The sequence below is a fragment of the Natator depressus genome, chromosome 1, assembly GCF_965152275.1.
Source record: "Natator depressus isolate rNatDep1 chromosome 1, rNatDep2.hap1, whole genome shotgun sequence".
Taxonomy (NCBI): Eukaryota; Metazoa; Chordata; order Testudines; family Cheloniidae; genus Natator; species Natator depressus.
In genome coordinates this window covers 242,220,527-242,244,065 of record NC_134234.1, presented here as the reverse complement: position 1 = coordinate 242,244,065, position 23,539 = coordinate 242,220,527, and the positions used below count along the sequence as shown (strand labels likewise).

The window sequence follows — 23,539 nt, the reverse complement described above, 5'->3', positions numbered from 1 at the left end:
TTCTCACTGCCTTTTGTTCAAAACAGTCTTAGTTAATCCACCAAACACAACCCAGCAAAGTCCATAGAGCTTATAATTCTAGTGCCATTTAGGGTGTATGGCTTCACTGCAGCGTTAGCCCAGACTAACCTAGCCTGGTGCATCCCCACTGCAAAGTCCTCCTTGTGCAATAGTATCCCCAGTGGTGCTGCACTAGTCAGTGAACTGGGATGGGATTTCTGGTGGGATATCCCATGGTTCTTAGTATGAATTAACCTGGGCTCTTCCGTGAATTTGTTTGCAGGATGCTCTCTCTCACTTGGCATGGAGCTGCTGCCTGTGTCAGTGACATAAGAACTTTAAGTAACTTCCAAGCGGAGCTCCTCATTATTAACGCAGACTGTTTTGTACACAAAACCAAACGGCATTCGGCATCAAGAACTTCTAATGAGATCATCACTAAGGAATTCAGTCTGCGAGCCACAAAGTGATTCTTAGCACACGTTCATGGACTAGCGCTGCTCAAATTCTTTGGAAGCACAGCAAAAATGGAGTGAGAAAATGTGGGGTTAAAGTACTGAGCCAGTGTAGGTGACTTCAATGCAGAAGGAAGGAAGGAGGTAGACAAGAAATCACAGCCTAGGTAGAACTGTGGGTTAGCACTGGAGGCCTAACAGAACCTGGGCTTGATTAGCCTGCATTCTCACGGCAAAGCAGGCAGGTTGCCGGACCAGGCTGCAATGAAACTCTACCTCAGGCTATACCCTCAGCTGTGCCTGCTAGCCCTGGGCCACCCCCCCCACCCCGGAGGAGCAGTAGTGGCAGCAGGGGTGCCCCGGGCCATCTCCAACCCAGAGGAGCAGCAGCGACAGCAGGGAGGCCCCGGGCTGTCCACCTGCCCCCAGGAGCAGCAGCGACTGCCAGAGCATCTTCCCCACATGCTGGAGTGCCCTCCCCCCGCCCCACATTCCTTAGCACCTAAGATTTAGTTAGGGGTATTTTTCGTAAAAGTCATGGCCAGTTCTGTTTATTGCTCCTGACCTGTATGTGACTTTTACTAAAAAAACCCGTGACTAAATCATAGCCTTATTCATGAGTGGCTCTGGGAGCATTCATGCAATTTTGCTGTGTGTGTGGGGTTCCACATGATGATGGCTAAGTGATCACAGTGCCTAGAAGGGTTTGCTGTTTGTCACTGGCATAAAACTTTGTGAGAGACAGCCCAGGTTGGAGAGTTAAGGGGGAACAGTTGTCCCACAGTTCCAGGTTGTACTCCGGGATCCTGTCACAGTATTTTACTAATATGACACATAGTAGTCTGTCTCCTATAATTTGTGCTCTTTCTCTAAGGCAGAACGTAGTTTATGTATGCTATAGCTTTTAAAGCATTACTGAAGTAAATCGTACTTCCCCTCCCCCAAAATTGAGCAGTTTAATATTTGGGTTCACATTTAGTATCAGATTTTTTTATCTGATGAATCCAAAAAGATGAATTTCTCATATACACCATTATAATAAAGTATTTAATATTGTACGGAATCCAAGCCTAATGTTAAGCATTACTTTATTTTATGCTGTTTAGGTGTTATCTAATTATGATATTTCCTTGCTTTATAGAAAATGTTACTTTTTTTGAAGAATTAGGTTGAATTAAATAAATTGAGTGTGTGCTGACAACCGCTATGTCTAGTGTTATCACAGCACAGGCACACTTCTAGTTATTTGCACTGAGGGAAGGAAAATAAAAAGTTTATCCAGAGTACAAAATGCCCATTACACAATATTTTAACATATATACCACCCTGGCTTGCTCTTTTAACATGACTTTCCTTTGAAAAAATGCCATGACAACATCATCCTAAAAATAATTCAGAACCAGGTGTTAATTACTAAATGATAAAGTTAAAACATGTAATAATAAAAGGAATTCTACTTTATTATAGCGTAGAAAGCAACGATAAAAATTAATGCATCAGGTTATTGCATAATAACTGTATAAACATTCATTTGCACCAATTCCTGTATTTCAGGCAACAGACTCACCGGGTAGCATATAATCTTAAAGGGCTACCGCTCCCATTCAACTAAAGATTTCACATGTGAGTAATCCCATTGACTTCATTGAGACAATGCGTGTGCTTAAGCTAAGGACATGCTTAATTCCTCTATTAAACGAAACCCTGATGAACAGTAGAGCAGCAGACACTTTTTCCCAGGAGCAGAACTTCCTTGGAGCATTTTAACGGTAAAGTGTCCTCTGTCTCTGTCATGTAACAATTTCTATGCTAGCTCAGACCCATTATTAAAAGGCTTAGTATCTTTCAAAACAATCTTACCATTCTTGCATTCTTTTCTCAAGCTCCGGAAGCAAGAATTTACTGTGGAAGGCATTGATCGATGAAATATTAGAAAAGATTTTATTGACCACCTCAGCTGGAAATGAACCCCTGTTAGCTTCCTCCAATAATCTGCCATAGAATACCTGCAATAGAGGAGAAGGACTTAAAAGTTAACAGGCCAATGTGCATTTCTGTTATCTTTAAGTGGTACACAGCAGACAAACGCGCCCGTTCCCCCCCCCCCAAGCATTTCAAGATGGTTACTGTTGTTGCTAAACTGTGGGAGCATCCAAAATTATTGAAGTATTGTCCCCCCACTTCCCCTCACCTCCTTCAGATATCAGTGGAACTCCCCACCCCAATGTGCCCTCTAGGAGCCAGAGCAACAGTGAAGCCCTGGGGAATAAGGCACTTCTAGAACACATTGGGTGCAAGTGATGTCATCATACTTTGCTTTCTTTCAGTTTGGACTACAGGTATTCTTTCTATCAGCTGACTGGCCTTTCTTTCTGGCCTCCTTTCCAGTCCTCCATACTATCTTCTTTTCTTTGCTTCTCCCTCAACATCCTCTTTCCTTTCCCACTTCCGTATTCTTAAGAACATAAGAATGGCCATATTGGGTCAGACCAAAGGTCCATCCAGCCCAGTATCCTGTTTACCGACAGTGGCCAATGCCAGGTGCCCCAGAGGGAGTGAACTGAACAGGTAATGATCAAGTGATCTCTCTCCTGCCATCCATCTCCACCCTCTGACAGACAGAGGCTAGGGACACCATTCCTTGCCCATCCTGGCTAATAGCCATTAATGGCCTGAACCTCCATGAATTTATCCAGTTCTCTTTTAAACCCTGTTCTAGTCCTAGCCTTCACAACCTCCTCAGGCAAGGCGTTCCACAGGCTGACTGTGCATTGTGTGAAGAACTTCCCTTTATTTGTTTTAAACCTGCTACCCATTAATTTCATTTGGTGGCCCCTAGTTCTTATATTATGGGAACAAGTAAATAACTTTTCCTTATTCACTTTCTCCACACCACTCATGATTTTATAGACCTCTATCATATCCCCCCTTAGTCTCCTCTTTTCCAAGCTGAAAAGTCCTCGTTAATTCATCCCCTTGATGCTCCCTTGTTGCCCCACACTGTCTCATAAAACATTGAGCTCAGCATGATGTTTTGCAGCCATCACCCTGAGCACTTTGTCTGTACATTGGATCCCCTTGTCCTTTTAGGATATAAGCGCTTTGGAGACAGGGGCTGTGCCTTCATGTGTGTTTTAAGACATCTAGCACAACAAGGCTCTGATTCTGAATCTGTGCCTTTTGGTACTACAGCAGTAGAATTAAAAAAACCCCACCACCTACAGAATCATAGAAATGTAGGCATGGAAGGGCTTATAAACATTATATAAGTATTATTTTAATTACATTTAGGGATATAAACACAGCCTCCACCATTCTCCTTTTTTCCCCATGATGCTGGTAGTTTTAGGTGCAATCTGTAAACTTTTCTCTGAATTTTGCCTGATATTTTGGAAAAACTTGCATGGAGAAATTCATCTTAAATTGGGATTGTGAAAATACTTCTACAATGTCAGTCAAAAGAGACTAAAAGTAAATTTGAATATTTTACTGTGATTTCTTATGCCCCTAAAACAATGCTCTTATTTGCAAGAAAGGTCTATTTTCAACACGTGTTCATGTAAGACAGCTATGTTAATCATTTCTCTCATATTCATGAGAGCCAAAACTGATATGCCTAAGCAGTCTGACAGCTACCAGCTGTTTAATATAGCTATTAGGACTTTTCAGACCTGATCTTGATTTACAAGCCCATGTGCTAGACCAAGGAAACATCAACATGAAATGAAGATGAAAAACACGGTTAGCTGACAAAGCAATGCATGATCAGAGATATCTAGGTATAGTAGATATATATGAGAAAGTAGTCAGGCTCAAAGAAAATTAGAGAACTGCAGATAGTTTGACATTTAAGAAATGACAAATATAGTCTGAAGCTGTGAAAAGTGCAAGCACTCAATTCTTCCATCACAGAATATGAGTATCCATTCATTTTAATAGAAATTAGGTAGACCATGTGATGGAAAAATAGAGAAGAGAAGGTTTAAGATGGGATGCTTCTCTTCTAGGTCACTGTTTGAAAGCTGGCTAACATCAGTAGACACCAAAGTTCTCCCAGAGACACTGTTCAATGGCTTAGTGAGCAGGTGATTACATCAAACACATGCCACTAAACATTGGCACCCTTGTTGGCAGTTTCAGCAAAGGCCAAGAAATGAATGAGCAGAGAGGTGAAATTAGCCTCTCCTCTTTCTAGGCTGTCCCACTGCTATGGAACCTTGCACTTCTATTGCTCACATTTTGCAAACATTGAAATTATTTAAAAACAAAACGAAGTAGTTGTTGCAAATGACTGCTTAGTTGAGAGGATTAGCAGAAGGCAAAAACCCACAATCCCTTAATGTGGTTTTTACAAACAGATAAAGCTCACATGAACTGCAGTATAAGTAAAAAAAAGAATGAAGCACTTCTTAAAGCAAAATTCACCTTGTCTAAGAGGTCAAGTCGGCTGACATAGGCTCTTTCCGTATGCAAAAGCTCATCAGCAATTTTATGACGTTTCTCCTCATCTGTCTCCTGAAAAAATGTAAGATTCTTTTTCTGAATAGTTCAGGGTAATTCAATTCAAGGTCTACATTAAATTAGTAACTCCCCCCCCCCCCCCCAAACAAAGTAATCCAAAAGGACATAAAATTCCCAAAGGATTTACCAGGAAGTAAAAATCAGTAGCAGTGCAGAACAAACAAAACATGTAACAGTTTTCCTGTTTGTGCAGATGGCTTTCTATTATTACTAGGTATTTGCCAACCCCTTCCATACTCCCCATCCCCAGGTTCCTACCCAGTTGAACAACTAGTGCCCTGATAATTACCATTAACATTTCAGAGCTGGATGAATTAATTCTTATTTTTTGCCAGATGAATTCAGCTCTTTTTTTGGTTTCCAATATAGTTTAAACTGACTGTTCTTTGCATGACTGTTAGTTAATCAAAATTATTGCACAAACATTTTATGTAGACAATCAGGCTATGGATTCCAGATAATAGGTTAGCTGCAGTAAGAGTATTCACCAGAGCTGCGCAGGAAATGGATTTTCTGTTTCATGGGAAATTCCACAATTCTGAATTCCCCCCCCCCATACTGAAATTCCAAAAATTATTATTCCAGATCATTTTGTTCCAATTTCAATTTTTAAAAAATATGATATATTAAAAACCAGAAAAGAATTGCAACGGAGTCATTCTGAAACAGAAAAATTGAAATGCTCCATTACAAAAGGCTTGAAACAAAACATTTCAACCTCAGGGGGGAAAAAAAATGAAATCAACATTTCCACACAACATTTTGATTTTGATGAAATGGCATTCTCTAATGGAAAAACGTTCCATGGAAAAATTTTGGAACAGCTCTACTATTCACTTGTGTGGCTGTTCACCTTATTCACATGGAGTGAAATCCTGGCCCGATGAAGTCAATGGGAGTTTTGTTATTGGCTTTAATGGGGCTAGGATTTCATCCAAGATATTGTTTCCACTATGTGGCTGTAAGAGTAAATCTTTTATTAAGAAGAGGAATTGAATAAGTAATTTGTGGTGCGAATCTTCCAGCAAACACATTTTCACAACTAAGACACACACGTGCTACAGACATCTTTGCAAACGTTTGCAGAACACTGAAGTACATCACTTTTATTTGATAGTCCGTTAGCGGCTCATATTTTGTAGTATTCACCCAAGCTTTAATGCTATTACCATCCTTGTAAACGTTAGTATCTGCAAGCAACTGAAACACACTTTGGTCCTAAGCTTCAGGGCTGCCACCAGCCATATTGCTGCATGCCAAAACTTCTCCCTTCAGACTTAAGTAGCCGCTTTGACAAGATAGTCTCCATTAAATCTGCTTAACCATATAATGACCACTGTATTATTGGAGCTTATAAAATAGCACTCCTACTGTCTACATGCACTCAGAAGCACCTCAGAGACCAGAAAAGCTTAAAACAACTATAGGATACTGTAGGTTAGTATGATAATTTACAGATAAAGTCTTACATTTGGATTTTACAGGCTACAAAGATTCTTGGTTTTTCTGCAAAAATTATTTGCCCCTCCCTCCCGCCAAAATCCCAGCAGTTTCCCCAAACCTGAGGGAAGAACCATTTCACTACATATTTTCAGGGTCCATGTTATTTGCATGTATTACAGAACCTAGTTAAAGGAAAAAGCAAGCAGGGACCAGACTTGTTAAAATAATGTAACTGATATTGCCAACACAAAGCATTAAAATTATCATGAGTTAGGGACCTCAAATGTGGGAGATTAAAAAAAAAATCCTACCATTTTTAAGCCAAATACATTTAAAAAAAGTTTGCCATCTGCTTTTTCCCTTTTAAGGGGAAGCTTCCCAAAACCAAAGGGTGAGAGCATTTCAGGTCCAAAATTTTACCTGAAACACACACAAACAAGTGTATCAATTTCCACTCTGGGCCGTCTCCTAACTCCTGGGGTGGAGAAGCTGTCATTCTGTCCTCTCTGGTCCTCTGCTGGATCACCACCCTGGTCTCTCCTCCTGTCCCATTTCCTTCACTATCCCATTGACTTCTGTCTCCTGCCCCCATATTTTCCCTCCTTTTCCCTTTATATTTCCCCCACAGTTGCCTTCTTTTCCTCTGCATCCCTATTAGTCTCTTCCTAAACCTTTTTATCTTCCCATCTCATTTAGTCTTCTCCTACCTCTTATGTTCCTCTGAACCACCTCAGCCTCCCTCTTCCACCCCACATTCTCCTCTCCAATCTCTTCTCTGGACCCTGTGGTAGATGGACACCCAATTTCCTCCTCCCCTCATCTTCTCCTGCTCCCACATTGCCCCATCTCCACTCAATATGCTCCTGAATCCTACGCCTCCTCGGTCTCCTGCTGCCCCCCTTTCTTCTCTGTGCCCCACTCAGGGCTGGTCTACATGGGGAAATTTACCATCATTAATTTACCATCATTAATTATATCATTTGCTTTTATGTTGCTTTGGAAATGGTATAAGGTAAACTAGACAAAGGCGCTCTTATTCCAGAATGGGAGTGTCCAAGTGTGGAATTATACTGGTGTAGCTATAGCAGTAAAATTTACCAGAATTATGTTGGTAAATTTGCTCACGTAGACAAGCCCTCAAACGCCAACCATGCTTTCTCCTAGTCTCCCACTCTATACCCCGATTCAGCTATTCTCAGCCTTCTGCTGCCACTGCCATCCTCATGTGTGTCCTCACTCTCCTCTGCTCCCCAGATTCTCCTTCTCCTTGTGGTGTCCTGACTAGTCCCCCAACCACAAAACAACAGCTATTTCCATAAGGTCAGCCTGGTTTCACTCTCGTTGAAATAGTGGGAAGTGGTGGCCGATTTAGTAGGGGTAGCCTCACTTTCTTATATGGACACTGTAGGGAAGGGACACTCAACCTCTCCAAACTTCTGTACCCTTCAAGGAGTTTGATTGGTCTTGCGTACCCCCAAGTTACACCTCACTTAAAAACTACTTGCTTACAAAAATCAGGCATAAAAATAGAAAAGGGTCACAGCTCGCTGTTACTGAAAAATTGCTTAGTTTTTCATTTTTACTATATAATTATAAAATAAATTAGTTGGAATATAAATATTGTACTTACATTTCAGTGTATAGTATATAGAGCCATCTAAACAAGCCATTATCTGTATGTAGTTTGTACTGACTTGGCTAGTGCTTTTTATGTAGCCTGTTTTAAAACTAGGCAAATATCTAGATGAGTTAATGTACCCCCTGGAAGACCTCTGCATACCCCCAGGGGTACGCATACCCCAGGTAGAGAACCACTGTGTTGGAAGACCTGATGTGGTTGGCCCAGTTTCTATGCACCATGGCACAATGAGAACACCTGAAATACCAATGCCTTGGCTCACAGGAAATGGGTTCCCCAGTCTCAGACTATTTTAGGGCCATGTGAGATGAGTGAAGGTAAGTTTTTAGATGGGGCAGTGTAGGAGAGGGGAAGTGAATCTTCTTTGCAGATCTAATATTGGTTATTACGAATCAGTGAAAATAACTTTTAGGTTATATTTTTAACATGTTCCTAACGTGGGTATGTTATGAAAATGAAGCGATGTGAAGTTGAGTTTCCGATTACTGTGGTTGTTTAAAGAACGAGTAGTACTTGTGGCACCTTAGAGACTAACAAATTTATTTGAGCATAAGCTTTTGTGGGCTAACACCCACTTCATCGGATGCATGCAGTGGAAAATACACACACACACACACACACACACAGAACATGAAAAAATGGGTGTTGCCATACCCACTATAACGAGAGTGATCAGTTAAGGTGAGCTATTATCAGCAGGAGGAAAAAAAAAAAAAACTTTTGTAGCAATAATCAGGATGGCCCATTTCCAACAAATGCGGTTGTATCGCAGAGCTTGGCTGTAGACAATGGATCGTGTGGTGCAGTCTGGATGAAAGCTGGAGGCATGTAGGTAGGCATAGCGGTCAGTAGGTTTCCAGTATAGGGTGGTGTTTATGTGACCATCGCTTATTAGCACTGCTACAACCGCATTTGCTCCAACCCCTCAGACAGAGACAAACACCTACAAGATCTCTATCAAGTGTTCTGACAACTACAATACCCACCTGCTGAAGTGAAGAAACAGATTGACAGAGCCAGAAGAGTACCCAGAAGTCACCTACTACAGGACAGGCCCCATGCTTATTTTTCCCCCTACTGTTACTCACACCTTCTTGTCAACTGTTGGAAATGGGCCATCCTGATTATCACTACAAAAGGTTTTTTTTCTCCTGCTGATAATAGCTCACCTTAACTGATCACTCTTGTTATAGTGGGTATGGCAACACCCATTTTTTCATGTTCTCTGTGTGTGTGTGTATATATCTATCTAGATAGATATAATCTTCCTACTGTATTTTCCACTGCATGCATCCGATGAAGTAGGTTTTAGCCCATGAAAGCTTATGCTCAAATAAATTTGTTAGTCTCCTAACTGCCACAAGAACTTCTTGTTCTTTTTGCTGACACAGACTAACACGGCTACCACTCTGAAACCTGTGGTTGTTTAGTTATAGGAGCCTGGAAAAAACTTAGAATCTCAGGGGAAATTTTAGAAGGAGCCTATTTTAAATTGTTTCCTGTGTCAAAGAGTTAGCTCAAAAATTATGAGAAATTCAGCTTTGCTCTGAAGAATTAGGGTATTGAATCTGATGACTAAAATCTTTAATTAAAGGATGAAAGAGGGATTTTAGACCTGCTTTACATTCAAGTCTCAGCCTTAATGATGGAAGTATAACAATGTCTCCATAGTATGATATGTACAGGTATATGGACAGAACATGTGTCTCTCTTCACAACTAGGAAAATTGTTAAACAGATAGTGAAAGTGGGAAAAAATACTGAATTTTTCAAGAAAATGTATAAACAATTATATATTTCATGGAAGTTTTGCATACTCTAAATAAGGCATATTTTGCAAAAAAAAGCGAAACAAAAAAACAACCACATTTTTCTGACTATGATCAGTATTGTGCCAAACTACTAATGACTTATAATTAGATTTCTTTTAGTTGTATACAAACAACTTAACATTTTAAATAACAAAAATGGAACAAATAAGAATAGCAAGATAGATAATGTACTAGGGCCACAGCATGCCTTCTTGGTTAAGCGGAACTTTCCACTGACCTCAGTAAAGAGGTCTATTTAAAAAAAACTGACGGCTTGATATAGCTCCAGGAAATCATCTATTACATGAAATATCACAAAGGAACATAAGAAAAAGAAATATTCTCTATTATACACAAAATATTAATATTAAATGAAAACAACAAGATTCCAAAATGTTGATTAACAAGGTGTTGGGGTGGGTGGGTGCGGGCTTTGGGAAGGAGTTTGGGTGCGGGAGGGGACTCTGGGCTGGGGCAGAGGGTTGGGGTGCAGGAGAAGGTTTAATGTGCAAGGTCCTGGCGGTGCTTACTGCGACTCCTGGGAAGAGGTCACCAGGTCCCTGCAGCCCCTAAATGCATGGGGGGCCAGGGAGGCTCCACGTGCTGCCCTCACGCCCACAGGTGCTGCCCCCGCAGCTCCCATTGGTTGCTGTTCCCTGAAGCTGCAGAGCTGTCCCTTGGGGCGGGGGCAGCGCACAGAGCCTCCCTGGCCGCCCATGCGTCTAGGGGCTGTAGGGACCTGGCAGCCGCTTCCAGGAGCCGCAGGGAGGCTGCCTTAGCTCTGTGCCCCTGCTGTGCCACCAACTGGACTTTCAACGGCCTGGCTGGTGGTGCCAACTGGAGCTGCCAGGGTCCCTTTTTGACCGGGAGTTCCAGTGGAAAACCAGACACCTGGCAACCCTATCCTGCTATAAGTTATCTATTCCAATCAGTAACTTGGAATAGATAACTTTTGTGTTCAGTCTTTTAACAGCTGGCTTTTTCAAAATATTTAGCCACCCAGACCAGAACACCTTTCCTGTTTCACCCAGCTCAACTGGCAAAATCCATGTATCAGACAGGACTGCAAATAACTGATCAGTTTACAGATGAAGCCTAAAATTATGCATTCTATGTGGTCTGGGTACACACCTCTTACTACAAAGTTATGAGTGTTTCTCCCCCTTAGAATAATTTTATGGTGATACAAAACGAAAAAACAAATAGTTTGCATTTAAGTTATTGCCTGAACTGAGACATTAAGCTGTGATGTGAAAAAAGCCTGCAGAGATTAAAAAACATATTACACTTCCATACTTAAAATATTAGCAGTATGTAGACATTTTTCATAATCCTGCAATAGATTTACAAATCCTGTGAGTTTACATCAAACTTTTTCTATGAACTACATCCCAATTTATTTGAGGCAGTTTCTACTGAAATTTGCAGATTGAAGTAAACTAGTATCAATCCCTTACCAACAAAGCTTTTCCATTTCTGCCAGCAAACATGAAGAGGGTATGGGAATATAGAATATGATTCTTTCCTTTCCAGACTGAGTCCTTGCCTCAAAGAATTTACAATCTAATACAAGTGACATATGAAGGGTGGGGAGAAAAATATCAAGTATGTATAATTTTTATATATCATCAGTACTGCCAAACTCATGTTCAAAAATCATTAGTTGGGCCCCAGAAATAACGAGATTTAAAAATACAATTCATTTGAAGTTCCTTTTTATTTGACTTCTGTTTGAGCATTTAAGTCACACGGACTCTACATTTTCAAGCTTTTCTCTGCAACCAAGTGGGCTAGAAATATAATTTAAATGAAGACTGATGTTCTCATGCAATCTCTTGGTTCCAGCAGCTGGTGCTTTAAGGCAAACTCCAAATAATATGAGTCTTGCGATAAAATCATGAGAGCTGGCAACATTATTATATCATCTTATTTACTAAGTACATCTCTCTCTTCAGCTTCCCTTCAAGCTGCCAAATATTACAAATATAAATTTATTGTATATCTACCCACCTTCAAGAAAGGGTATACAGATTTCATTACCCCTGAAGATGTGACCGCACTAGTTTAGACACTGCTGTCACCCCTATACACAATGCTAAAGGGATGACCTTTTGAATATTCTTCCCTAGGGAAATGTAGCAATGTTCACACTCTGACTTCTGTCCCTTCAGGGAAGGCAAAGCTACAGAACCTAGGGCATAAAGGAGGGCTGTTTTCTCTGTCTCACAAGTGTGGCAAAAGGCATGTCCTTTTCGGGCAGAAAGATCATCATACAAGAAACTGTCCCGTCCTCTTCACGGACCAAAAGCACACCACATCACATCTGCAGCGTGCATGAACTCTGGGATACTTAAGCGTGTCTATAATATTGCAGCCTGTAGCACTGCCACTAAAAGCACATGTCAAACAAATGCTTTGTTTACTGAAAATACACAATTGATTTTAAATCTCTCTAGAACACAATAGTCTATATTCTGATTTTCCATTACATTCAAAAGGGGTAGTCAGACTTGTTTCTTTTCTTTTTATTTTTTTTTTGGGGGGGGAGGGAGGGGGTGTCTTCAGTTAGTTCTAATGGAACACTTCTCCCAGAGTGTTCTCTCATACAGCTGTGGCATTTTTGTACTATTCAGCCTTTGTGTTAGAAAAACACATCCCATTACACAAGACTGGCAATTTTCTTAAAGTCTTCTCTTTAAAGGTCTTCTGCCATGTGTTATTTGCAGTTCTTGATTTTTTCTTACATCCTGTAAAGTGTTTAAACCTCAACAAGTTCCACACAGGATTATTTTCGCAGCAATAACAGAACAACTCTGCCACGTCAAGTGACCGTTTTGTCTGGACCCCTTTACAGCCTGTAATTCCATAATGCCTTGGTCAGATCTACCTGCTATAGAACTGAGAAAAGAAACAGAAGAGCGTTCAGAATTTGCTCTCTATTATGAGCTCTGGCTTCACATTAGTCCCCAGCCTCAAACTCAGCCCCATCCCTGCAGCAATGGGTCTACTTATCTTCTTTAGATACATACATTCAGAAAGCAAGAATATTTCCCTCTCCTCCTTCCCTTTTCTTAAATTTTAGGAATACATTTCAAAGCATCAAAGTTGCTGGGCAAGGAATATAGCTGGTAGTTTACATAGTGGCTCTCTAGCTTTTAGTACTGCAGCTCCATTACCCCATCTTAAAAGTTGGTGATTTGCCACAGCCAATTTTTATTTTTTGTATTTGACACTAGATTCAAGAAGGACACAAGACTGAACAGTTCTGTGACTTTAAATGTCTACAGTTTAATTATATACACTGATCTAATCTGGGTTTTTAAAACTATAATTTGATTTTATGGATTTTTGGCATGGTCAGACACCATAAGATTTTAGTGAGAAGACTGGGCCCGTTACAAACTGCATAGTTATGCAATATTTGGTTGAGTATCTGCTAGTTTCCAAGTTTTAACCATTTCTATGGTTAGTTTTCACAGAAATCACCGCTTAAAACTCAGCCTTAGAGTGATAACTGGGAGCAAGTGGAAGCAGTATTTTCATAGCTTTATCACTGACTTCTTTGTACTCTCCTTCAACAGAAATACAGAATTCCTGGTTTGTCGGATTTGAAAACTTGGTCTTCAGTGTGATTACTTGACAATTCTAAGACTTTTGTGAGATGAAATACCTAAGGTTGGAATGGAGTCAACTGTTACCTAGATCAGATTTCAAATCCAATTGGTATTTGCAGATTCATGTCCAACTCCAGGAAAGTATTCATCAAAATGAGAATACAAACCAGAAAAAATGAGTTAATATTTGGTCTCATTAGAATTTTGATCACTTTCCCTCTTTTAAAAAAGATAAAAAGTCTGATAACATCTCTAAGTCTGGAAACATCTCAGTAACTCTCTTTTCTATGCAGCATCTCCAAAGACAAAGCTTTTTCATAAATCCCCTGATTTTCTCTTTCATATCTAGCATATCTGTATTCCTAGTTTGAAGTGTTAGGTTCTGTGCACTCAATTTGCCAAATATGTCCATCAGGTAAATCAATCAAATGTGCTCAAGAAGCCCCCCTTACAAACGTAATCTGCAACATCTGTTTTCCCAAGGGAAAATTCTCATTTTTTTCAAGCAATTTAAAGATGTGTTGTAACACTTTCCCACATGACAACCACCTGACTTTACTGTGAAAGGAATGTACTCAGAACCCATCTCAGCACATTATACTAAAATAACATGTTCACTGCGCAGGATTACACATTATTTTAACAACAATGTTGAGGGCCTCATGTATTTCAGGGTGCAACTTCTTTGATGCCAAAGCTTGGCAAGGAATCATTCAGTTTCCATGTTGCTGCTCTTGCCACTTTCTTTACTCATGGCTGCAACCCCAATGGTCTCTCAAGTTATAGCAGCTGCCGCATCCGTGCACAGCCACCCTCAGACATAGCCCAGTTAAGACCTTCATCCACTATGAATTTACTGAGGATCATGAGTATTTCCTCACTGGTTGTTCAGGTCGGGGTTTCTTTGCAAAATAAGAAGTCCTTCAACTATTGCACTTACTTTTATAAATCTCAGATAACACAGAAGTTGAGCCATGTTAGCTACGTCTGTGGTTGATCAAGCTACAGTGCAAATATTGACTCTTCTTAAATTTGTTCTATCAACTGGTCCTGGATGTTTTCTGCAAGGTCATCAATGCACCGATGGAAGGTGTTATTTGACAAAGGAATGGTTTTTTCATGTCATGGCTGCTTGTTTCTCAAATTAGAATTCTACACGTCTATTACTGCTGGAATGAGACGGGTCCTGCCAATGGTATGTGCTTGTTTGCTTTTTGTAATCTGCATGGCCACATAAGATGCCTGAGGAGTTGCCTCTTTAGACATGACTTTGGGGGGGGGGGAATGCTTTAATTCTTCTAGTTTCGGAAGGAAAAATCATGGCTTTTGTTCACGAATTCCAGGTGTTGGTTTCCAAATGCTCTTGGCGTCATGCTTTCAGTTACTAACACTTGAAAATAAATGACATGTTGTAGCTGTGGACGTTCTGCAGTCACACTGTGACATGAATATCCAGATATAATAGAACTATCATCGTGTTATCTACTTTTCTTCCTCTGCTGTTGAACTTTATTAAAATCACCTTCTTTGGTCAAAGATATTTTACATGTAGGCTTAACACTTGGCAAAAATCACTCCATTATCAAGACAAGACACACCTGTCTCCACCTCAGTCTCCTTGCCCTATCTGCTGGCACTGGTGCTGCTACCAGTACTGGGAGCCTCTCTTGATATGTTTACACTTCTCACAGCAACCCCCCAGTCCGAGTAGACAGACTTGGCTGGTGATAGGGTTGCCAGTTGTGGTTGGATGTATTCCTGGAGGTTTCATTATGACAAACTTGGAATTAAAGATGAATCTTTAATTCCTGGAGACTCCAGGATAGTCCTGGAGGGTTGGCAACCCTTGCTAGAAGGACTCAAGCTACTGTGCTAAAAACAGCTGTGTAAACATTGTGGGTTGGGCTGGGAGGTTCATTGCCATGGGCAGTGATTCAAGCTTTGAAGAGTAGGGGGAGGAGGGACTTCAGGGCCTGGAGCTCCAGCCCAAGCCACAACTTCAAAGCACTGTCTATGCAGCTATTTTTAGAGTGCTAGCGTAAGGCCCACTAGTCCAAGTCTCTAGCCCTGGGCTGGGCTGGGGGCGCTTGCTTCCATGGGGAGTCCATGGGCACTACAGGCATACGTTCTGTGCCCTTTACTCCAGCAGGGGGCTCTAAGCTGAGAGACTTCTTACTGACTGCTTCCCTCAGCAGGAAGTCTCTCTGCTGAGAGCCCGCCCTAGGAGTGGAGGACACAGATGCTGCCCCAGCACCAACAGCAGCATAAGACAGACCCATAGAGAGGGGTCCAATTTAATTGCGAGTCCAATTTAATTGTGTCCTAATTAGGAACAAACAAAAAAACAGGCATATAGATTAAAATTTGTTCCCAAACACTTGTGGCTTGCTCACGACCCCTTCATGGCTCCCCAAAGAAACCACAGTTCACAATTTGGGAACCACAATTTATATCTACTGCTATTGCTAATTGTTAGATTGCATTTACACCGTCCTGTTTTTTTTTTGCTGTTGAGTTGGGATATTAGGCAAAAATAAAATTGCACATGCTTTCTTTTCCATTCTCTTTTTCACAACATAATCTGCTTCTGCAGTTGCTTGAAGATGGTAACCAAAGTCTGCACCCAGGACTGAATGAAGGTCTTGTTTGGATTGCAAATGAATATATAGTTCAGAAACAGCTGTCATCTCTAATGTAATATACTGGGTGTTGAATGTTCCAAGGCTGGTATTACTGTTCTAGATTTAAACCATTCTGACTTTGTGTCTGCTTCTTTATTCTTCTAGCATCAAAAGGTAATGCAAATAGCCATAATTGGTTCAAATATTACACCTATTCTTTTTGGTCAGTTAGGTCAGATAACATCTGTTGGCTATCCACGAGGCCAAGACCAGGCACAGATGGGATTGCTCTCGTTAGCATTTTCTCCAGGCATTTGCCCAGTTCCTTCCTGTATTTTAGATTCCAGCAGCCTCATATTTCTGCCTTTTCCTGTACATACTGCCAACACCTGTTGCATAATTTGGATTCCCATTCTGTATTGCCTGAGAAGCGTCCAGTGTATTGTACTGGCCTAGACATGCACATAAAAAGAAACAGGCATCACAGAACAGGAAGCAAAGAAATATAATAGAAGGTGTGGCAGGGCAAAGGTACCTTGGATTCCTATCAGACCTATGCACAGATGGGATCCTAACACTCTTCATCAGCAACAAGGATAACCTCCCATTCACTGGCTAAGATATTCAACAGTGCATATGTGAAAATTTGAGACCTACCTTTCCCATGCACTGTTTATCCTGCACACACACAGGATCACCAACTATGCAAAATTAAATGCCCGGTGATATGCTGTTTCTTCCATAAGTGAAAACCCAAAAGAAAATACACATGACAAAATTTGTGGGAACAAAATACACATCGGGAGGGTGTGTGTGTGTGGGGGGGGGGGGAGAAGTAGTACAAAATCACGAAAGCTTCCACCCATGAACTGCTAAAATACATAATCCTATAGCAAACTGACAGGTAGGGAGAGAGAGAGAGAGACACACACACACACAGAGGGAAGGTGTGTGTCAGATAGCAACACTCAAGTATGTGTGTCTAATTCTGTCTGACAGACCCTAGAGATTGTCTTTTACCTCAAGTATTAGTGGGCTGTGGTTTCAAGACCAAGAGCTTGGTTCTCTCCCTCTCTTCCCCTGAAGTTTCAAGTGACCCTGGTGTGCAGCAAAGTGGCAATCACACAAATCTAGCTGGTCATGGTTTTGTTACAATACAGTGACTCATGGACTAAAAAGTCATCTGCATTTGGAAGCAGGATGTGATTTTTTTTGCAGTTACATTTTCCAAGACTAATTCACTTTCACCCACTCATTTCCTCTTAACAACAACAAAAGAAGTCCCTACTCGGAAATCTCAGATTTATCCCAAGTGTAATTCTACTGACTTCAATGGGATTTCAACAAGGGATAAATGTATCTCTTCATCCCTGGTGTCTAACTGGCACATCCCAGTGGCTTCCCATTGTCTTGCTAGATCCGTTCAATGGGTTATACTCGAGCTAAGCTCTCACAAGCCAGTTCTGTCTCCAGATGTCTTGATGCTGCTGTGTTAGTGTGTGTTTTTTTGCCACTCCAACCATTTGTTCCTCCACCTTCTCTCAAACACAAACATGACTAGACATGCAAGTTTAGGTCAGTTATCGTTCTTTTCTAAAAATACCCTCTCTTACCTCTTTCACCAAACAATTTGGAAGAGTTGCCAAATTTTGCATATTCAAGATCTATGAGGAGTCCCAGCTTTGGTGCACTGGGACATAATGCCACTGCACAGCACATAATCTGGGTCTATTTCCACAGGTTAAAAGTATTCAGCCTTTTCAGAAGTGCCTCATTAAAAGGCTAATCTATTGTTGAAAGGTTTCTGGTTATTTGATTTTATTTATTTGCAGAGCTGGTCACATTTTTTCAAAGTTTAAAAGAATAAATGGGGGGGGGGGAGAAATCAAAAATATCTTCTTTTTTGAATGGCTCTATAAAAACTTATTTATTCGAAGCACCTGGAAAAACACAGGCACAGTTGTATGCAAGGAAAAAATACAGAATGTAATTTTACCTTTGCTTCTACATGCTCCTCTTCCTTATTGAGGTCCTCATTCTGTTTTTCCTCTACATTAGTATTAGTTTCTACAGTTTCATTTTCAGATAGGAACAGTGAGTCCCTGCTTGGAGTCCTGCAGCAGTCAAGAGTTTGCCCTGTGCAGACCGTTGTAGCTTGGAGTGAGTCTGTAGTAGTGCTTTCTTGTTCCCCATTTACTAAGTTACTGTTGACTGCAATCTCTGAAGCTGGAGTGGATGTATTGGTGCTATGTTCCAGTAATTTATTGTCCTTGAATTCCATCTGGCCTTGTGCTACTACTCCATTGGCCCTGTGTTTCTGTACAACCTGAGTTTGATCTGTATTATTTCCCTGCTTTTGTAGTGGGTGTTGGGAGAGGAGTTTTGGCTGAGGTGATGCTGACCCATATCTTCCTTGAGATTTAGCAACCTTTAAAACAGAGGTTTCTTTCTTCAAATCACTAGGACTTGAGGGACTAAAAGGTTAAAAAAAGAAAAAAGAAAAAAGAGTTAAGGGCAACATTAGAAAAAAGTGTTTAATTTTAAGAGGGCATTTATACTGCACAACTTTAAACTTCTGCAAAGCTATTTTTATTTGCTAACATTAGAAATGTTCAGTTATGCAGAACATGTCTAATATAGGCCTTCCATGGTGTAAAGTCATATTTAATTCAACAAATCACACGGGCAACAGTATACATCTTCCTAGAAATTAAAATGGTGTCCATTGTCTGCCTGTTAACAAACAACTTATATGACACTCCTCACTAGTAGAACTCAAAAGAACACTACAAAAGTGGTCAGTATTATCCCCATTGTACAGACAGGGAAATGGAGGCACATAGGTGAAGTGACTTGTCCAAGGTCACTCAGCAGGCCAGCAGCAGAGCTGGAAATAGAATCCAGATCTCCTAAACCCCAGTCCAATGCTCTGTCCATAGACCCCTCTGTTCCCATGGCTACACTTAAGTGTGCAAGAAACATTTTAATTTTTCCATTTTCCTTACTATATGAGAATATAGTAAAAGCTTTATATTCTTAATATAGCTCTACACGCTTATCTTTATAGTCCAGTCCCAGGTCAGTCAACTTATTTAGTGCCACCCTTTCAGATCCTTGTCGCTATCAAGAGGAAAGATGCCTTTCTGTTCATGCCTCATCAGTTCAAGTCAGACCCAAACATGCATCTGTCCCTGGCATGTACCCCGAATTTTGTCTTTCAGTGGTATTCTTTCAGGGTTCCTACTCTGGGCTACTGTTAACATTAAAGATACTCTATAAAATAAAGGTTTTATTGCATTAGTGTAAAATCACTGGGATGAAAAGGAATACTTGCATGTTGCTGTAGAAATTCATATTTACCCCCCCCCCAATTTTTTTTTAAGAACTGTGGTGATAAAACTATTTTGCATAAAGTGATAAATGATGCAGTCTTCCTGCTGCATTGTTTGTAATATGTGAAGACCATTAATTCCACTGCAAGATTAATTTAGAAGGGTTAGAAACAGCAGAAACCAAACAACTCTTCCTTAAAATAAATATTACAACCACATTACAGACTCAACAGGTTTATTGGTGGTTTGAAGAATGCACTTCATTTGGATGTTGGTTTTCTGTGAGTTGGTTTTTTGTTTTTTGTTTGTTTGTTTTTTTCAGCATGTATACAAATTAAAATCACAGTGCAATTTGTTTTGTGAAAATGATACCCTTTTTAAAAGTCAGTGAAATGCATATTATGCTACATTCATTTATAAAAATATAGTTAACTTCCTGTAAATTCATTTTGGCTTTTTTATGCCAAAATATATATATTTTTTATATTGCTGCATATAGTTAAGAATAATTCTAACTCTTCCCCATTTCTATTAGCTTTTGGGCTGTGCAAGCGAACAAAAACCTATTACTGTATTTCACAATCACAATGTACTACTGCACAGTTTGGGTATACAAAGACAAAAGATTGGCAGAGGGTGTCAGTCTTCCTGCTTTAAAGCAGCAGCACATTGCCAACTGAGGATATGAAAAAAAAATTTCTTTTCCCCAGCCCACAATATAACACAGAACTGGGCAGGTGTGTTATGGAGGCTTTTTCTCAAAGGAGTATTAGTCTTGCTCTAGAAGTCAGGTACAGGCTAGTGTATGGGATTAAACACTAGATAGATGGATCAATTATCTCTTCATGTCAGGCAATTCCCATGTTTATAAGTAAAAATGAACAAACATTGTAAATAGGGAATAATAGGGCTTTAGCATAATAATATTTATAGTTCCCTTTGGTCCCAAAATAGTACAGACTTCTCAAAACCATTCAGACATCCCCAAAAGATGGAACCAACATACCTCCTCCTGAGGATGACAGATATCAAAGCATGCTATCCGTGTAATTCCCAGTCAGGAGATCCTGATATTAGAGGGTGGTTAGAAGGTTCCCTGGCTTTTTTTCCAGCATCAAGGAGATGCATGAGATCATCTTAGCTCTTTCTCAAGAAGCTGGGAGGGGAGGAAGTCCTAGTGGCTATGTTTTAATTTCTTTTATTTCCCTCCTTAACCAAAAATGAAGCAGTTCAGTTTGAAGGATGGGTGAAAATTCATCATGTGGGGTAACAAGAGTCAGTTAACCCATCCTGTATCATGCAGCTCCATTGTGACATTTCCTCTCTTTTGTTAAACAGGCCTCATAGTAGGTCCCTGCCAAACTGGATAACTATTAAAGCAGATGGAAGAGTAAGAATTGTTTTCCTAAGGATACCAGACTGTTAAAAGAATTCTGAGACTGATACTTCAGGAGAATTATAAAAAGGAAAAACAAAACAGAGACTGCGGGCGGGGCCTAAACTGAAAGAGTTCCTGCAAATCCTCCAACACTGCATTTCCCCTTTCCCTATTCACAGCTGTCATGGCAGTGTAGCAGTCAGATGAGATCTCAAATAGGTTAGAGACTCCTTTTCCTTTCATAGATCAAGCTCATCATCCCTGTGATAGTCTTGGGCTTCTAGTAAATAAAAGTCTCCTCTTGCAGCACTGGACTACTCGTATGTTAGGATGCATTCCACCTCCTGAAGGCCAGATTCTGCCCTCTGATGCATGTGTGCACATTGGCCTTAAATTAGTGGGCTGGCGATGCATAATAAATCATACAATCATGTAGGAAATGTTCCTTCAGAATGCGGATGTCCTTGAAGTACTGGAAGGCCAATGCCATATATACCCACTAGACAACTCTCACTGCTCCTAGAATTGGCCCAGTCTGAGGTTTTACTGCTTTCTGAAAGGTCACCGTAGAATATTTATGACCATTTATCCAATTGTTTAAACAAAGAGCTTCCTGGGGTTTGTTTTCATTTGATACATCTCCTTTTAAGATGAAGATAACACCTGAGATTACATTCACTTAAAAAGTTACTCCCTCTTCTGATGGTAGTTATTCCATCCCCCCCGACCCGGCTTTTAAACTTATGTTCACACATATATCCTGAGTAGAGGAACTGACCTTTCATTTGTATACAGGAGCATGGAAACCTCTTGGGACATGAATATAAAAAGTTTGCTATAGTATTAGAAATAGGTTTCTTCTCACTGCTTCAAAGTGTGCTTTTAGAGCATTTAGTCCCTTAATGTACATTTTGATTAAAAAAATGGTATGTGAACAGGATGTTTTAGTGACAGTAAATGTCATCACAGCTGACATTTTTCAGTGTTCTAAATATTTGCTTGCACTCTGCAGTTTTGTAAAATGAACAGCAGCAATGTTCTAGTTCACTATAACCAGAAAGTGAAACGGACCTTAAACAGGTAAGTGAAAGTGACCCATTTAGTTTTCCTGTGTATGCGGAATGATGTAAGAAAGGGCAAACCAGCATGAAAAGTCAAAAGAAAAATTAAGATTTCAAATGATTCCACTTTTTATAAATTGAGATTTATTAATAAACACAAAAGGAATTAAGGTTCCCTGAACAATTTCATTTTAAATATTTATTCCAAACTATGAACATTTTTCAGGATATTTTAATCATGCAAATTATTTATTTCACTTCAGATTGTGCTTGAGAAACTAACCTTGTAAAAAGTGTGTACTCCAAGGACTAAAAAAAAAAAAGTTAAGTTTCTATTATTAATTATTAATATTCTAAATCAACATTTACAAGTATTAGGTAGACCACCACAAGTTAGGTTTGTTTAAACACACTTTTTCTTTTAATGAAATACTGCAATTAGACAATGTATTGCAAAGCAAGAAGCACTGTGTTGCAGCTAATCCTGGGGAGATATCATAGGCATTACTCTGTTCCTATTTAAATCAGTAGCAAGACTGCCATTGACTTCAGTGAGAGCAATACCAGAGTCTATACTTTCACAACATAGGCCATTCATTTACGCAATACGTTATAGTTCATTAATCTGCACAGAGTGTTGTTAAAAGAATTAGGACACATTGCCCTTTACCCCTTACTTTTAAAAGAAAGCAAGTGACTTACCTGCCTCCTTCAAAACGACTGATGAGATCTGACACCTTGTGGGGTTTTTCCTTTGACACACAAGAAGCAGAGGTAGGTGTGACTTCCTCCATTCTTGGTTGTGCAGTAGGTAAAGCTTTCCGCATAGGGGTTTGGTGTGTGATGGATAAAAATGAATTCTGCAGATGCACTGGCTTTGGAGGCACTGTAAGGGGAAAGAAAACCACCACCACACATTAACTGTTACTTAACATTGCTAAATTGAAGACAGATAGATCGACCGATAGAAAAAGATACCAGGAGCACCAAGAAAAGTTCCTTAAGTTCACCTAAATGTAATAGTTCTCTTACCAATTCATACTAGATTTCACCATTTACTGTATACTGTCAGACATCTAGTTAGTTATTGGATAGAAGCCAGCCAATGTGCTACTTTAACAATCTAATAAAGTTGCTTTATAGAATCTATTGAAATCAAAAGGACGGCAGTTTTGATCCTCATAACCAGTGGTTTTACCCAAAATAAGAACTAATATAATTCCAAGATCTAGCTGTGATGAAGGGCACAGGGGTTATTCCAGTTACCCTTCCCCAGCAGGGGCTAAAAAAAGCTCTGAACAAAAAACTTTGGTGCTCAATCTCTCACGCACACACCCCCATTCCCCCACCAACTGATATCAGAAGGGCTTTGCTTCAGGAAAGTTTCAGTTTTGGTTGTCCGGTACCAAGAGACATTGCCTTGAGCACTAAGGCTAAAGTCTATGAGCTCTTCTTTTGGCATGAACAGGTGCAGCTCCATTTACTTCACTGGACCTTTGCCCTTTTGCAGTGGCTAACAATATGGTCCTATATATAAACTAATTTAGATTTATACAAACCTTTATAAATACCCACCCTTTGAAATACACAATACAAAGCAAAATAGAAATAACAACTTGGATATGAATAAAAATCCAGCAAGGCCCTCCCTTTGATCACCCCAT

General features: G+C 40.1%; 1 protein-coding gene across 6 annotated transcripts in view; it reads right to left on the bottom strand.

Annotated features, from left to right (window-relative positions):
* The window catches only part of FGD4 (FYVE, RhoGEF and PH domain containing 4), a 175,446-nt gene that overhangs the window by 24,389 nt on the left and 127,518 nt on the right, over nt 1-23,539 (bottom strand). For all 6 annotated transcript variants that reach the window (XM_074939608.1, XM_074939651.1, XM_074939625.1 and 3 more), the window contains 4 exons: nt 22,578-22,761; nt 18,101-18,578; nt 4,881-4,970; nt 2,316-2,461 (listed from right to left, as the gene is read on the bottom strand). In XM_074939608.1, the coding sequence (XP_074795709.1) occupies nt 2,316-2,461; nt 4,881-4,970; nt 18,101-18,578; nt 22,578-22,761 (898 nt within the window). The remainder of the gene's footprint in view (nt 1-2,315; nt 2,462-4,880; nt 4,971-18,100; nt 18,579-22,577; nt 22,762-23,539) is intronic.